Source organism: Bidens hawaiensis, unplaced genomic scaffold (genome assembly GCF_021521415.1).
Source record: "Bidens hawaiensis isolate Kalapana, Puna unplaced genomic scaffold, B.hawaiensis_p1.1 tig00000237_1, whole genome shotgun sequence".
Classification (NCBI taxonomy): domain Eukaryota; kingdom Viridiplantae; phylum Streptophyta; class Magnoliopsida; order Asterales; family Asteraceae; genus Bidens; species Bidens hawaiensis.
In genome coordinates, this window is record NW_027491021.1 from 6,925,665 (window position 1) to 6,944,175 (window position 18,511).

At 34.7% G+C, this 18,511-nt stretch overlaps 1 protein-coding gene and 1 pseudogene across 3 annotated transcripts; both read right to left on the reverse strand.

Moving 5' to 3' along the window:
• Positions 1-535: 535 nt before the first annotated feature.
• Positions 536-6,817, reverse strand: LOC143616198 (kinesin-like protein KIN-13A). Of its 2 annotated transcripts, XM_077089120.1 has the most exons (13): positions 6,719-6,817; positions 5,844-6,108; positions 5,527-5,748; positions 5,129-5,320; positions 2,960-3,061; positions 2,786-2,863; positions 2,625-2,706; positions 2,388-2,550; positions 1,988-2,314; positions 1,698-1,916; positions 1,045-1,594; positions 904-969; positions 536-819 (listed from the first exon to the last, which is right to left on the reverse strand). In XM_077089120.1, exons 2-13 carry the CDS (start codon positions 6,045-6,047, stop codon positions 637-639), a joined length of 2,388 nt encoding a protein of 795 aa, XP_076945235.1. In that variant the 5' UTR covers positions 6,048-6,108; positions 6,719-6,817; the 3' UTR covers positions 536-636. The 2 variants fall into 2 exon arrangements, with proteins under 2 accessions (XP_076945235.1, XP_076945280.1); XM_077089165.1 differs by lacking the exon at positions 6,719-6,817 and having other exon boundaries at positions 5,844-6,712.
• A 4,074-nt stretch (positions 6,818-10,891) lies between these two features.
• LOC143616358 (bZIP transcription factor 16-like) lies at positions 10,892-16,978 on the reverse strand (annotated as a pseudogene). The gene is made up of 12 exons (XR_013150653.1): positions 16,904-16,978; positions 16,548-16,604; positions 16,381-16,455; positions 15,517-15,606; positions 15,368-15,427; positions 15,112-15,278; positions 14,970-15,024; positions 13,202-13,244; positions 12,916-13,124; positions 12,365-12,442; positions 12,061-12,187; positions 10,892-11,310 (listed from the first exon to the last, which is right to left on the reverse strand). The product of XR_013150653.1 is annotated as a bZIP transcription factor 16-like (transcript).
• Positions 16,979-18,511: the final 1,533 nt, after the last annotated feature.

Here is an 18,511-nt window from a genome sequence, read left to right on the forward strand (position 1 = left end):
ACTTGACTGACTGATTTGACAGCACCACTACATTTTCTTTTACTTATTTATCATTTCCCTAAAAAACAAATAAAAAGTTTAATATTAAGAAATATTTTTTTATATTAGAAAATAAAAAATATTTTTTTATATTAGAAAATACAAAATTTTAAACGTTTAATATTAAAAAAATTATTAAAAATATTAATATGTGTAATTTAAAAAATACATTTTTTCATACATCCCCCGTTATTACTAATAATTTTTCAACTTTATTACCTTTTTGATAGTATGGCAATACTATAAAAGATATTCTAACTTATGTAAAACTCTCTCTAGGATAATAATGAATGACTATATACAATGACGACGACAAAAATTTTGTGTTGGGAGTGTAATTGATTGAGCTTTATGTTGGAAGCTATAATTCACCATTACATTTAAAAACATCACAGTAGTAAGTAGTACTTTTTTATGGTAAACTTGTTTACCACTTCATTATCTTCTTGTTTACAAACCAAAACACACATCTCTCTACCCACCCTCAAAACAAGTGTATCAATCAATATCCATAGCCACCAAACCAATCAACACATGTTTATTACTAAGAGTGGCAATTTTAACCCTTTTACTTATCAACATGTGTTTTTATATGTATCAACGAGGTACTCTCTTACGGCTGAGAATCTCCTGCTCTTTAAGTCGGTGCTGGAATCTAGCAAGCCGAGCTTGAAGGCTCACAAGACTTGCCGCTTTGCGTGACAACACAAAACTCAATTGTGTCACGTAGTTGTCAATAAGGCTACCCGGCTTATCAACTTCCGCCAACAATTTCATTTCCTGTTTAGAAAATTATAGTACCATTAGTTACACCTTTTTACACAGTAGAAGCATAAAAACAGTTCAATGCAAAGTATCACTTACTTCACGCACTATCTCCATTGTATTTTCAATCTCTTTCCGGTGTGCTGCAATTAGAGCTTCTTCTTCCTAGTAAAGAGCATACATGTATGGTCAAACTTGGTCAACTTTATAAAAATCATTTATCACGCATTAGTTACCTACCTCAAGTATTTCAATCACATTCTCATCAGGAAGCTGCTCAGATTCCAACTGTTTTGATGTCGTAACACTGGCATTGGGAGTATTTGAATTACCAGTAGTATTATTACCGTCTCTTTTAAACCACCCAGTTTTTTCAGATTTCTCTTCTCTGTAACCTTTTCTTCGTGGCGGTGATACCTTCTGCACTGTTTCTTCTGTATCAACCGAACTTGGTCTCGAGTACATTTTCTGATTATATGGGCCACTAAAAGTGTTTTTTGCATCAGTATTCTCCTTTTCAACGCCGCTGTCATCCCGACTTTTGAAAGAATAATTTGAAGAGCTTGGAGGAGGTTGTTTCTCAAAGTCTGATTTGGCGTTGTAAGATAAATTGTCTCTTTGCGGGCCCCTTTTAGCTGTATCCATAACTTTTGCCTCTTGATGGCTATCATATATATCCTCTCCATCAGAAGAAGTTAACATATTTGCTGTTGAAGAATCTTTATTATTTGTTTGTGAACTTCCAACTTGATCTTTTTTTGAATTCCCGGTTTTTGAAAGACTTTTAACTCTGTTTATTTCAGTGTATTAAATGTAAGGTATACAAGAATAATAATAATAATAATAATAATAATAATAATAATAATAATAATAATAATAATTACTAAGCATACCTATCAGCATATCTCAAGGTATTGAGTGTGTGTTCACAAGAACCAGCATTTGGTGAAATGCAAGATATCATAACCGTCCTGGAATTCCCAACAAATGAGTCACGAAGCACTTCAGTTAGTTTACTCCCACGAAACGGGATATGAAGCTGGTCATTATCAAGTGCACGAATGCACTCTTTAAGAGCCAAAAGACTCTTATTAATTTCAGCACCTTCAATCCTGGATAAATACATACAGTGAATATCAAATGCACTTAATAAAGAAAAATAGAACGTTAATATGCACGTTACCGTGTTTGTCTGTCATTATCAGTTGTATCAGCACCTCTTTCACTGCCAGCAAGATCAATGAACGAGATTTTCCCGACAACTTTCCCACCTTTTGATTCATTTGCATCATTATTCCTTCTGGTCTCTTTTACCTCATGTTTTTTCACAACCAACTGCAGTATTGCATGTGACCTTGAAGATTCCTCGTTAGCACCAGTAGATCCGGTACTTCTAGCATTGCTCCCTTTTTCAATATATTCTTTAACGAGTTGTACATCTAAAACTTCAAATTCTTGCAATCCAACAATGCAAACCTGTTGTCTTCCATCTTCTCTCATGCAAAGTTTCCTACACAAAACAGGAAAAAGTCAACTCAAAAGGTCAACTCAAAACGCAATTTTGTTTCAAATAGAGGACTTACTTTCTATCACTTAGAAGATCATAAAGCTTCCCACCATAAATCTCAAAGTAACTAAGCCATAACTTGAACTTTTGGTTACGGTAACTTGGATGATGTAATAATCGAACAAGGTCTTCTGCGGCTCTAAGAGGCAACGGTTGCATTGTATATGTTTTACCACTTCCTGAATAATAGTCTTAAAATCAAAGGCGCAAACAGAAATTAATAATATTAAAAAAATGAACTACTCTAAGATACCTGTCTGACCATAAGCAAAACAAGTTGCTTTGGTCCTCTGAAATATTATAGGTATTATTGGCTGTACAGTTTCTCGATAAACCTGTTTCAAACAAACCAGTAAATTAAATGTCTAGTAGAAAATATAAATTTGAGTAAAAGATAATATGTGGACGCATTACCTCGTCGTTGGTTACTTGTTGGTCAAGAACAGCATCAAAACAGAATTCATGTTTCTCCACATAAGCTGTCAGGTCAACCTTTAATAGAATTAAAAATCAGTTTTTTTTCCTGTCAAATGTTGAAGATTAATATAATTGACTAATTAAAACTTTCAAGATAATTTGTGTCCAAACCTTGAGCTTGGGTTCGTGGACGGTTAGACCATTGTCACATACACTCACAACATCATCCTCCTTGCGAGCAAGTTCCTTCTTATTCAGTGGTCTTTTACGCACCTGATATAAACCCATCAACTTGATAAACTCGTTCAACTCCTACTAGCCATATTACCCTTATGGATGATTCTGTTTTTCTTTTCTTTTTTTTTTCTTACTATAGAAATATTAACATGGTTCTAAAATTTGTCATCAAGATTCAGAATTGTCATTACATATTGACACCAAATTTACTGATATCCATGCGCGCTTTAATCAAGTAAAATGTCTATTAGCAATAGGCTGTGCTCAACACTTTTCTACTGTTTCCTATCATATCTCCACATTCATTGTCACTTTACTAGCTCCTGAATTGACTTTAAAGAGAGCCACCCGTTGTATTAATAACACTTTATATCACTATATTATATGTATGATTTGGTTATGCAATTCAATTCCAAAAGTGTTTAAACTAGTTAACCTGATCTGAAAGGGGTTCGTTTTGTCCTCCCGAAGTCCGAACTATTCCGATCCATTATGACTTGATCTGACGTATTTCCCACATATATGTTTGTAGTGACTGGCTTTATAAATCTTACTTCATATTAATTTTTTTAACTTTTGTTGAACAAATTTCGCAGAGGATTGAAGTGCCTGTCAGGTTCTTAAGTGGGACTGATTGAGCATATATACGAATTGACAAATTCAAAATGGTGATGATTTACTTCACTTATTAAAATCCATTTTGTCCACCATTTAACTTAATATTAAAATGGTGATGATTTTAAGCTCTTAACAAAGTACCCCTCATAAAAAGTAATCCATATAATTTGATTCTTATATAACAATCATTAATATATTTTTTGCATAACGGACGGTAAAGGTAACATATGATGAAAGACAAGCACTGAGACATGATTTCCGTTATAACTCTCCTCTTGTATTCAAATATATGTCATAGACCCTCAGCCATTTATTATTACTCTACTTGGGTGGGATTATAACACTCCTCAAATAGCCGGTCCTGATGGCTCTGTATGCCATGATGATTGCCGACAACACAAGGGAAATTGCCATAAGTAGCACACAGTACGTGGTCTCAATGGCCTGAAGGAGCCAACATCGACACAGGCCTTCACGAAGCACTAAGAGAAACTCATTATGAACATGATGAAAGAGAGCATCGCAATCCCGCTGATCACTTCCGCCTAACATGTCGGGTGTGATCAGCGGGATTGTGATGCTATCTTTCATCACCTTCATAATAAGTTTCTATATGCAAGCCTCTATAGTGCTTCATGAAGGCCCGAGATCAAGTTGGCTCCTTGAAGGCATTGAGAGCGCCTACGATGTGCTACTTATGAGTTATAGCAATTACGCTTGTGTCGCCGGCAATCATCATGGCATACGTAGGAACCATCAGGACCGGCTATTTGAGAAGTGTTATAATCCCACCCAAGAGAGTCATAATATACGGTCAGGCGTCATTTACATATATCTGAATAAAAGGGGAGTGTTATAATGGAAATCATGTCTTAGTGCTTATCTTTCATCATATGTTACCCCTACTGTCCCTTACGCAAAAAAAAATAATAATAATAATAATAAATAAAAAATTAATGATTGTTATAAAAGAAAAAAATTATATCAGTTACTTCTTATGAGGGGTGTGGTATTTTATTATTCATATTATACAAGCTTTACAGTAATCAGTTCAACATAAATTCATATAACCTGAAGCTTGAATCACATCAAGCATGAAGATTCAATCAGATTAAGCATTAAACAAATGCAGCTCATTTATACCCAAGAAAATGACCTATTAACTCAAAATGACAGAGGTATTATATAAGAGAAGTCAAAACGTTATATACTTTACCAAATTTGATTACACTATTTTAATAAATTAACAATGACTTGTAAATAGTATTGATACAAATGGATGTATCATATATTTAGTTCACAAGAAAAGGATGCTAAGATCAGTCAAATAACAAAAGTGGCAATTTTCAATAACATTCAGACACTTTTAACATCTAGTCATGACAATGTGTAACTTTAAGATAAATGAGGCTTCTATGATTAACTATATGTTTAACTAAATCAGATGTGTATACTACTAATGACCACTAGAGAGAGGCTACATACCACAACTTTAATTTTAGCAACATTGTTTTCCCTTGAATTAATTTCTTTTTCAATCGTGGGAAATCCATGAGACGTATCTGCATCGGTTTGTCCTCGTTGCTGCCAACTGGGCAGGACATCATAGTCGTTGTCTACTTCTCTAGTAGTAGCAGGAACAAAAGGTGATTGCTCAAATGGTTCTGACATTACATTCTGGTAAAGAAATCAAGTCAATTTTGATATGAGTCACCAAATGCAAAAAGTATTCACATTCACTTTATAGTTTATACCATACATAAACACCAGGTTATCTATGAATCAATCAAGATGAAACAAACAAATACTTTCAAATTTAAGTCTTTTCACTAATAACTTATATTTTACATAAAGCCACATATTTTGAACAATGAAATTCGTACCTCTGTAAGAAGCTCGGTATCATCCATAGCATGTAAATCCAATAACCCTGCTCCAAAATCTCCCCTAAACTCAGAAGAATAGAAACCATCCGATGCACCAATTCCTCCCGAACCTTGAGTTGTTGGAGAAAATGACTCGGAACCAGATTCACCATTGAAATTAAGGCTCCTCATTAACTTGAAAAGCCTTTGCTTTTCTTCAGCAGACTGTGCTCCATATCCCTGCAAACATATAAAACGGTCAATCTTAAAAAAGTGAATTACAGATTCAAACGGGCATTGGTTTGATTCAATAATATGAGTTAATCAAAACATACCTGCATGAGAAGATTGGGCAGTAAACGTTGATCAACTCCATTAGACGCGACTGGTGAGGCCAGATGTTGTAAACCTGCCGACTGGAGCCACCTTGCCATGACAGCGTCTCCAGCATCACCAGCATTGTGTTGGGGCCCACCGTCCGCAGGTTGATCATACAGAGAAGTTGCAGAAGCATTTCTCTGCTGCATCTGGCCGCCCATGTGGCGCTGCGATCGGCGTTGAGGAGCCAACTTTTCTTCCGATAATTATTCACCAAAAACACTTCAACCATATAACAAACACACAAAAATAATAAGATATCATCCCAAATCCTCACATTATTTACCAAAATACCCTTTCCGATTCAAATTCATTGCCTTTATATTAAATTTCAAATCAATTAAACCAAAAATGCAAAAACCAAACCGCATTACATATTATCACCAGAAAAGATCCATACCCACAAACAAACGAGTATCAAATCGAATCATATCCCCACATTAATTACCAAAATACCCTTCCCGATTCAAATTCATGACCTTTATATAAAATTTCAAACCAGTTAAACCGAAAAGGCGAAAACCAAACCGAATTACACATTATCACCAGAAATGATCCATACCCGCAAACAAACGAGCATCAAATCGAATCAAATTCCCCAAATTAATTACCAATATACCCTTATTCATTGCCTTTATATTAAATTTCAAACCCATTATACCGAAAAGGCGAAAACCGAATCAAATTACATATAATAACCAAAAAAGAGCCATACCCACAAACAAACAAGCATCAAATTGGATTCAGATCAAGTAAATCTCAAGAATTTAATGATGGGTTTTCAATCAATTAACGAAATTAAAAAGATTAGAACAGAAACTGAGAGGCGTACCTCCAATTAGAGAAAACAGATCTAGAACATAAAACCCTAGAACAGATTGTAAAGCTTTAATGGGTTTTGTTGGTTGTTATTGTTAATCATAATAATAATAATATGCAGGCAGATATAGATAGATAAAGATAAAGATGATTGCTTTCGGTATGTATCTATCGTCGGTTGTATGTATGTATGTATGTATAATATTATGCGTGGAATGTGACAGTTAGTATAAAGGAGTGAATTAAAAGTTATATAATACGCCTGCCTAACTTCTAATGTTACTCATGTTTTCGGTTGTCGGGGCTCTCTTTACCACCCGTGTACAACTCATATTATTAAAGTTCGGGTTTCTCTTATAGTGATGAAATGTGTACATGAGTTAGGATTTCAACTTGGGATCTCCAGAGCAAGAATAGTCTCAACCCATATAAGTGGGTAAACATTCTAATCTCTGACTGATTGGACTAGATGTCATTGACATTCTAATGTTAGTAATGTGCATATCTTTGGATGGGGTTGTAAGACAAAATTATAAATTTAAGTGTTTTTGTTATAGACGGCATGACTATTTAATAAGCTAGATAATACCAAATATAATTAGAATGATTTAGTCAGATCTAAGTTTACGTTTTTATTTAGTGTTGATATGCATTGATTCAGTTGTATATATATATATATATATATATATATATATATAAAATATGAGTTTCGATCAAATACAAATGAAATCAACATGCTAATTATGATAATCAAGTAGGATAATTATATATACAAGTAGAATAATTATGTAATTACTCTATGATATAATTACTATTCTACTTATTGCATTTAAACTTTAAACTTGTTTGGAAGTTTAATGATGAACATTGTTATGCGAATTATGGACATGCTAAAGCATTGTTCTTATTGACAATGTTATGAATTTTGTGGGTGCATCATGATACAAACCTTTTATGAAAAGTTATGAATTGTTAATTATAGGCATGTGAAAATATAGTTATATTACCAAGTGAATATGGATAGCCCTGTCTGATATGATGGAAAAATTCGGATATTCACTTAACTTCTTGCTTAATTTCGTTATAAGTTAGATCTAAACGTAATGTAATAGGAAACTTTTGATTGTTTCCGTTCATATACACCACCAAGAAGATTGTGCATGATAGCTTCGCCTTTCATACATGTGCCATATATAACAACTAACAGATGTGTTCGTTCTTGGTTAACTTGAATCTCTTTATAATATTTTGAATTCTATCCATATTTGATCAATTGTCAAAAAACTTAGTTTATATACAGCTTTGTGCCCATATGGTTACTCTTAACTAATTATTAGGGTTGGTGTGTGTGTGTGTGTGGTGGGGGTGGGGGGGGGGGGTTTGTAAATAGTTATACATTTATTACTTCTTTTTGGATACATTTGTAACGTCTGCCAACGACATTTTTACATTGTGTTCTTTCGTTGCCATGAATATCTTTGATTTTGATTATCAATCTTCATTTAAGAGCCAACAAATATCTATAGGGTTGGTAGAAAAATTTCGTAACTTCTTATCCTTTACATCGGGGATCTTTTGTTTTAGTGAGTTATGCTAACTTAAATTTTCAACTTTTGAGATGATGTCAAGGTCATTTACATGTTTATACGTATGTTGTTCGTTATTAATACACAGGGAATCAAAATGATTTTCAAGCCTTAAATATATTAATTGGGTTTCTTACCTACCTATGATATAGCAATCGATTCAAGTTCATTAATATTGTCATATTGACACAATAAACATAGAAAATTAAGCTAATCAGGCACCAGTGACAACATTGATGATCTTAAATTATCTTAGGGCCTCGATGTCACATGCGCTACGGTCCAGTGGTTAGCCTTCTTAAGTTATCTTAGGGCCTCGATATCACATTTGTTACGATCCAGTGCTCATATACCGAGGCTACATGCTTGTTTACCATATTTATATGCATCTACACCTTATCTATATGCTCGTATACCAAATGAACTAACTGATGTGATAGAGAAAGGGTGTACATTCATTAACAATCCATGCCCGCCACACACACATAGTTTGAGGTGTCGTTAGCCTAACCCTTATTTATATAATACAAAACTTGTAAATAATCCGTGTCAAATCATAATCTGTATCATTAGTTTCATGTGATGATTTCTTATGATATTATAGACAATCCTTTTCTTAAAGTCGGTTAGAAAGTAACATGTGACATGATATCAAAAAATCTCCCATGAATGCAACACATGAGTGAGTCAGGACATAAAATACCAAACTCTAATAATGTATAAACCTAAGCAACCTTTGTTTTTTTTTTAGTTTTTCAAGGATGGCTTTGAATTAACTAAAATGATTGGTGGTAATGTGACTTGATAACCGAAAGGCCAGCATCATATAATGCGTAGGAGTGACCTCACCTCATAGCTATCATGTTACCAACCCTTCAAATATATGTACATGAATTCAATGTGTTCAATACTAGAGGTGTTTACATTTGGAGACCGATTTTGACGATTTTTAAGTTAAACTATGAGTAGATTGTTAGCAAATATTTTAGACCATTAAAACCAAACTGTCAGTGTTTACTGAGACTCTACAATTAATTATAAACAATAACTACCGATAGTTAAAGGTGACGAGACCAGCTCCATGTATAGAATAAATAAAGCACACATACAATTAGACGTGCACAAAAAAACCGGTTCCGGAACCTAACCGGTGGAACCGAACCGGAACCGGTTCCAGTTCCAACCCGGTTGGAACAATACCCGGTTTGGGTATTTTTGTACCCGAAAATCGGGACCGGTTCTACTATATATATTTCAGTACCGGTTCCAACCCGGTTCCTACCCGGTTATTATTTGGAACCGGTTCGGGTCGTACCCGGAAAAACCGGTTCCGACGGGTTTTTTTTCAAGGGTCAAACAAAAAGTCAAACTAGCCGTTGGAACCGGTTCCAACGGTAATATAGCCGTTGAAACCGGTTTTTTAGACACCAAATAGCCGTTGGAACCGGTTCCAACGGTAATATAGCCGTTGGAACCGGTTTTTGAGGCAATATATCCGTTGGAACCGGTTCCAACGGTAATATAGCCGTTGGAACCGGTTTTTGGGCCAAACCTATATATAACTTGTTTCCATTACTTGTTTCACCATTACTTGTTTCCATTACTTGTAATTATTTGTTTTGGTAAAATTATTTGTAACTTGTTCAACTAATTATTTGTTTTGGTAAAATTATTTGTTTCGACGAAGAAGAATTGTACTATATGTTTTATTATAATTTGTTCGATTAATTTTTGTTACTTTTTTAATAACGACGAACATTTTATTTATTTAAAAACTAACTATTACAAACATTATTAACACATAAACGATACTAAACATAACAACTAAAACATAAAAAACAAAGTCCGTCGTTTTAATCCGGGAATACTTATTTTTGGGTTGTAGAGCCGGACGACTCTCCCACTTCCTTTTTTTTATCTTCCAATCTTTTTTTCTCTCGACAATACTTATTCGTATGTTTTCGTAATGTCGAGTTGGACCCTGCTTTAAGAAACTTCGAGCAATATTTGCAACGTGCCAACTCATGTGAGTCGGTCATGAGACACAAATCGTAATGGACCCAAACATCGGGGCATCTTGTTGTTTCGATCACCATAACAACGTCATCATTGGATGCCATTTGTGGTCGGTTTAAGGTTAATTTTGGTTTGTAGTGTGTTTTATGGTTTTGGAATTGGAGTGTGTTTGATAGTTTTGAAACTTGCTATTATTAGTAAGAAAATACCCTATTTATAGTTAAAAAACCGGTTCCAACGGTCAAAAACGGCTATATAGCCGTTGGAACCGGTTCCTAACGGCTCTAATTTTTAAATTTCAAAAAAAACCGGTGGAACCGGTTTTTACGTAAAAACCGGTTCCGGTTCATACCCTACCGGTTCTTAAAAGTTCGCATATCTGGGCACCGGTTCGGGTCGGGAACCGAACCGGTTCCTGACTGGAACCGGTGTCATTCTCTACCCGGGTTGAAAAAAACCGGTTCCGAACCGGTTCGGGTTTTCAAGGTGTACCCGATTTGTGCAGCTCTACATACAATATAGTAAGTTATATAAAGCTCAAAATCCCATGATTTGCCTGGCTTTATGCCTAAACCGTGAACCACAACCATATTAATCATATTTAGTACATACAATCATGAAAAAATCAGAATACCTACAAGGGCATAGCATTAATCTCACACTACAGTCTACATTGCATCCGGGTTCCTCGGGCCTTAAAAGATCGGCCGATCGAGAACAATGGATGACAAGAATAATTAATCTTCTAGTTATTCAACTAATCTAAAGAAAAGACAAGGGTCAGTGTTCGATAAATGCTTTACTAGACGGTAATCTAGCTATGTAAAAACACATTTTCTTGTTACCTAATCGCCGTTAGATAATGCTCTCAGGGAACCCAGAACACCATTGATGATTCTGCCATAAGTTATATCTGCCCACCCTCATGATCTTTGTTGCCCGTTTGTTGTTCATTCGCACCAGATGTCAGTTCTTCTCGCCCAGGAATTTCCTCTAGTCGTTGCTGCCAAAAAAAAAAGTCCCATTTATTGGAGACATGCAATATTTCCGTTATTGATAAAAAATTTAATCCCAAACGATCTCGCACGTTAGTAATTATGAATCGCAAATAGGGGTGTCCAAGAGCCGAGTTGCTTGAGAGCAACTCGAGATTGATTCGCTAAAAGCTCGAATCGACAAGAGCTTCATATACCAAGCTGATTTACGCTCGCACTTAATATAAGCGAAATATATAATACATAACAAAAAAATATATTAAGCTCGTTTAGGCCCGTGCTTCATATATCGAGCCAGTCTACTATTTATAGCAATTTTTACTTAACATTAAATTTATATATAATACATAATAAATGTTACTATATATTTAACTATGATAAGTGTTACTAAATAATAAATATTATATTACACGTATACATTATAATTGTAAATATATATATAAATGCGAAATAAATAATATATATAATATAAATAATAAAGTAATTAATAAATAACAAACAAGCCTAGCCCAAACCAAGATCGAGAGTATAACCTTTATCACGAACCGAGCTCGACTCGTTTACACCCCCTAACTACAGATAAAATTATGTTGGTCCCCGGTAACTTTTCATTTGTCATATTTGAAGAGCTTTTTTTTTTGTATATTTGACTAATAGTGAAAGCACTTGAATCAGATCATGCACAAAGTAAATATTATATAGAAAGAAACATACTATAGAGAACAAACCGAAAAAACAAGCAAAGATTGGAGTATTACCTTGAGGGTTGCATTTTGAACAAGAAGCTGATCATACTCACTCCTAAGGCGGCCCACTTCGGTACTGAGAGAAGAATTTTCTTCCCTCAAAAGCTTCAGCCCTTTGCGCCAGCTCATCACATTCTGCCTGACCCCAGATGAAAAATAAAAAATGTAATAAATACTTCACATGAGTAGAAACTATAGAAAGATTTTTATAATCACATCAAGTATGTCAAGTGAAAAAAAGTGTGTCAGGTTAACTTGACCCGACAATTTGACCCGATTGACCTGCCCATTTTGTCACCTCTAACCAATTGTTTACCTGCTTGCGTAGCCTGGACCTACGAGCCGATTCCCTATTGGATTGCTTCCTTTTCTGCCTTTTTAGCTCCCTTTCATCCTAAATTAATCCATCAACCAATGAGATTACAGAAAACCATCAAACATTGAAAACTTGCTTCCTATTCTCCTTAAGTTTGACTTTTCAGAGTCAGTTGACTTTTAAAACTGATATCAAATTGTGAAATCGTTTATGAGGTTAGTAAATAATAAAATGAGAACCGCAATGAATAATCTTAAAACTCAAATAAAGTAGATAACAAATTAACTTTTTATATGCAATTCACCACCAGTCATCGTTGATATATTTTTATTCATAAAAAAATAAATAAAACAAAAAAACATTAATAAGAATACTTTTAGTCATACAAAAACTCATCTACAAGTCAACAAAAGAAAAACTCCAAAACAGGATTTTATAGCTTAACTTGATAAAGATCAAATAATCAGGGAAAATATAACAATACTAAACTCAATATTCAACTATGCAAGAATTAGTGATATTAATATATTATTTTGATAATTAAGGTGCACCTGTAGCCAGAGTTGCGGTTGCATGTTATCCCTCGAGCCAGCAGTAACCAACCCCCCTGCAACTGGAGGGGCTATTACTTTTACACCCATTGCAGTCGGATTTGCACCATTCCAGTATTCCATGCCAATATTTAAGTTGGTGGGCCCAGGCACCATTTGGTTGACCACAGAAACGGGCCCATTTGCAGAGTTTCCATTTTCACCTGTAGCTAGTATCATGCATAGCAGATGATTCAGTAACATGAAACAAAACAAAAATAATAACTCATGGCTCGTAGAAACCAACCTTCAATAGAATCTTGCCTGGATCCTGATTTCATTTGTGAATCCTGCAATATTTTTATGTAAAACGAATTTATATTGAATATAATAGTAATAGTTATTCGAAAGAACAAATAAAGTGTCAATAGGATATGTAAAATTAATGCTCCTAGTACCAATATTAATGCTACTAGTACCAAAATATAATACTACTGAAAAGTTCACGTCCCATATCTACTTTCTTTAACATAGACATGTTACGCCCTGCTTGAGGTGCGCGCATATTATGTATATATGTGTAAACCCTCGGGTGGGCAAAAGTGAAATTGCACTAATTTTGACGTTATTTTACTAATCTCGTGAAAATAACGTTAAAAGTGGCGGAAGGTTAATCAGGCATCATGTGGTGGCGTTGATAGCCGAAAGACGAGGGTACATGCACCAATCAGCCGGTATCCCGATGATTGAGTGCTATGTGCTTTATGTCCAAGGCTTGATGCAAAACTACTATCGAGCCGGGGGTCTCACCGGAAGCAGCCTCTCTATCCCTATGGGGTAGAGGTAAGGCTGTCTACATCTTACCCTCCTCAGACCCTAACATAGCTTTGCTATTGGTGGGATATACTGAGTACGATGATGATGATGATGATGATGATGATGATGATGATGTTACAGTATGAAGAAAGACAAAATTGAACATATAATAATAAACATATAATAATAAACATATCTACTTTATTTGTATTGTTTAGATCCATGCAATCATGCACATCATGGGCAGTGGGAGGCATGGATCGGTTCTTAATTATTAGTAGTATTCCTTCCTGTTATGTTTTAATATTATTAGGGCGTGTCATTGGTGCGTTAGTGGTAGTATAAGTTAAAAACTATTTCCTCGAAAGGCAAGTACGAATATGACATGAATTCCACTAACTAAATCTCTGTTCCGTCTGTTTCTACTGCAATATCCCTCTAATTCATTCTCTTTTTTCTATTGCCAAGTTGGTGCACAATCATACAAGGAAACTGATCTGGAAGAATAACCAAATTAAAATAAAGGGTCATGAAAAGTAAGGTGGCACACTGGCACCATCTTTTCTAATTAATACAAGGAAACTGATCTGGAAGATACTATCACATAATTCATAGTTTGCTAATATAATGGTTCTAGAAATGGATGTGCAGGTCCAAGAGCACCACAACAAGACTCATTAATGAGGGGGTGATTAATGAGATGTTGACACGCTGTAACAGGTTCGTCGAGCTAGGATATTTTATAACATAAGATGATCTTATATGTTATAGGCTCGACCCATTGTAATAAAAAAAAATTAGAAATTATGAAGTGGAGGCGTAGGATTATGCCCAATGACGTCAAACATGTGAGTGTCTATGACTACTGCCCTTTTTCAGTATTTTTGGGCTAAATAAAATATATGCAAGTAAAGGCTTTCAAAGTGAGGTGTGACACATGCTCACGAGGGTTCTATCACAACAATTATTTGAAGGTGTAATTTTGACCTCATATTTGTAATATTCAAATCATTCTTATTCTTATCTAATCTGGATAAGTAACTTTAACCGCTTATTTGTATTGTTTAGATTAGTATGGTGAGTTTGCCAAGACTCAGGATAGTTCCCAATGAAATCTTTTTTCAATAATAAAGGTGTGGTTGTTAGACAAGCTCGGTTATATACTGAAGGCCATGTAATCTTCTTAATTATCAGAGTATACTAAAATCACTTCTCCATCTCTGGTTTCTAAATAAACAAATATTTGCAGCAATACTTACATTTTCAGAATGCCCTTCACTACCTTCACTTGAACCTTCACTTCCACTTTCACCACTGAAAAACGAAAATCCAATTACAATTTGCAAACATCAAGAAAAAGTAATAAAAATAATTAAACTTAAAACAATTTACTAATCACACCTTTTGGGATAAGCTCCGTTAGCTTTAGCACCCGGTTTGTTTGATTCATTATTTTTGCCAGTAATCATATTTAAACTGCCAAGGCTTCCCTTTGACCTTTTAATAGGAAGTTTTTCCTTCCCGTCAGGTGACTTGCGGTCAGCTTCTGTATCACCAGGAGTATTCACCTATATAAAATAATAATTTTATTCTCACAAACTTATATTACATTCTAAATTTAAAAGACCCATATATGATATTAACTCAGGCAACTTACAGAAGCTTCAGCAACACCGTTTGGAGAAGGTATTGCGTATGGGCTGAATGGATATGACCCCTGAGTAAATACAAACCAGATTTTATAGTAAGTGTTGTCTAGGGAGTAAAGAAGGTAGCATATTAATATAATGAATGAGAAGAAGATACCGGAGGCATTGATGGATGAGCATAAATGCCACCAGGGGGATACATGGCAACATATGGATGAGGTGGAGTACCGTAAGGAGGCATAAGATGCTGCAATAAATATCAGAAAACGGAAATAAATTCAAGGGGAAATGATGATGACCAACATTTTCCAGATGTGTGTATATAATGATATTATTAACTTCAAGCTACGAGAATTATAGACCAATGGTAAAGACAGTGATAACATCATATTTGGAACATCAAGAAAAATGTGACATTCATGTAGTGGAGATATTTGGTGTCTCAACTCTCAAGCTAGATGTGGAAATTTTGACCCATTTTCTAGTTGCATCAGTCTGGGTTAGGGCTGTAAACGAGCCAAGTCGACCAAGGATGGGCTCAAGCTCAGATCGTTTATAAACCAAGCCGAGCCAAGCTGGCTCAGCTTAGGTATCTTAATGAGCTAAAATGTTGAGCCCGAGCTCAGCTTGTCAAAAGCTCGAGACAGCTCATGGCGCATCAAGCCCAGCTCAATTACTTTTAAATATTTTTAATTTTTTTTATATTTTTTACATTGATATATAAAAACTAATCATAATATTTGCAACCTAAAAATAATACAGAATTTATAAACTACAGCAATCATAATTTATATATATTAAAATTCGGCGCTTTTACTTTTAAACAAACCAAATGAGAATATTCAATTATTTTTCATCAAAATTGTCACATGGTTTAAGTTATGAACACACACACACACACACACACATATATATATATGTATACACACACTCACACAATTTGGGTTTTATTCTAATCAAGCCAACGAGTCACGAGCCTAATTTAAAAAAAGACAACCTAAAAATATATGCAAAATAGTACCTGAAATCCCCACATGTAGGGATGAGGTTGAGGGCTTGATGCCATGAACCCAGGTGGAGGCATATGAGGATAAGGCTGTTCAAGGTTACATAAAACACAGGATTAGTAAAATATCTCAAATCTTAAAAAGACCAATTTGTTAAATATCGATTTTTTAGAGACAAAACCTGAAAACCAGCCCAATCTGGATTGACTGTACCCTTGGCAGCAGCTGATGTCTGCTCCTGAAGAAAGTAATTATAATGAAAAGAAAAAAGATATAAAAAAAGTGAAGAAATTGTGTTTGATTGTTTGTGTACATAACATACATGCTTGTATACAAAATTTTAAAACATATGAACCACAGCCACTGATCAAAAAACTAAATGATAAAGATTTGTTTTTTTAGTGAACCTAACCCTATACGCACCGGCACACATACATATATATATGGGGGGTATGAGTGTGAGTGTATATGCATACACATACACAAAAGGAGAACATGTATGTATATAACAAGGCCTCTAAAGAGAAAGAAACGCACTTGGTTATTGGGTACCTTTGTAGTGTCTTTGGCCTCCTCGTTGGCGGATTTATCCTCCATGTCACTGCTACCCATTAACGACCACCACTATAAGTATCCTACCTACAATCATCCTATTAATAACATATTAAAAAACAAAAAACAAATTAATTATAAACTAGAGAGAATAGCAGCAACAACAAAATAATATTATTATGAAACCACAAAGAAGACCTAAATCACATAAATTGGGGATTTCCCCAAATTCACATATAATATTCCAGCAGTTTTAACAAATGATAAGCTGCAAAATACAACAATAAATGAAATGTAAGAAATTACCAGGTGAAAGGATTAATCAACAAGGAGATTTGAAACCCTAATAATAATATAAAAGGGGGATTTTGAAAAAAGGGGTTTGTAGAGAGATTTGATTCGGTGGTAAATTGTCACGAGCGAGCGAGCTTTCAAGTGATTGTGATTGTGATTGTGATTGTGATTGTGATTGTGACTGTAATGTGGTTTGGTTGGTTCTTTAGTTTGTATTGTTTCAACGGTGGATTCTACGTTTGTACGGACGCATGTAGTTTTCCATGGAATGTTTTTTTTTAAGTGCTAAATGTCATAATTTAAGAAGAATTAGCTCAAGATTACTGCTAAGAATTTGACAAAAAGAGAAAATAGTGAAATGTATCTTTTGTGAATATGTATGAGGTGTATTTTCTCCTCTAGTATTTATACTACAAAAAAGTTAACTTTTCTCTAGACAAGATTAACTATTTGATGGTCATTGAGTATGGTACATTATCAATAATTTTGACAAAGAGCTCATCCACTTGCTTGGCAGACATAGATGGTAAATCTTGATTTTGTAAAATAGATATTCATAACACTCCCCTTGGATGACACTTTGCAAACTTTGGGGTCTTGAAATACTGTCTCGTGAAACACTCAAGTTGCAATATATAAGGTGTTACATTCTCTGTACATGGCGCATGCCAATGTCATGAACGTGTTTCCTGAATATTGTTGCAGGAAGTGCTTTTGTGAAAAGATCAGCTTAGTTGTTGCTGGATTGGACATATCTCATCTCGATCTGATTGTCTTTAATAAGGTTCTGAGTATACTCAAAGTATCTTTGTGGTATGTGCTTTGTTCTGTCACTTTTGATATACCATTCGTACATCTGAGAGACACAAGTTGCATTATCTTCATAAAGAGGAGTTGGACTTTGATCTTTCTCTAGTCCACAATAAGTCAATATGTGTCGTGACATAGATCTTAATCATACGCATTCTCTTGAAGCTTCATGCAGTGCAATGACTTCGGCGTGATTTGAAGATGTTGCAACGAGTGTTTGTTTCTGAAATCGCCATGAAATCGCAGTTCCTCTATTCTTAAATACGTATTCAGTTTGAGATTTTGCTTTACGGGGATCGGATAAATAACCTACATCTGCATAACCAACCAACCCTTATTTGAATCGTTAGGATAAAACAAGCCTAGATCAACAGTACCTCGAAGGTATCAAAAAATGTGTTTAATCCCATTTTATGGAAAAATGCATCTGCATGCCATTTGTTCCAATCTTGTCGATTTTTACAATCATCTACAGATTTTGGTTCATGA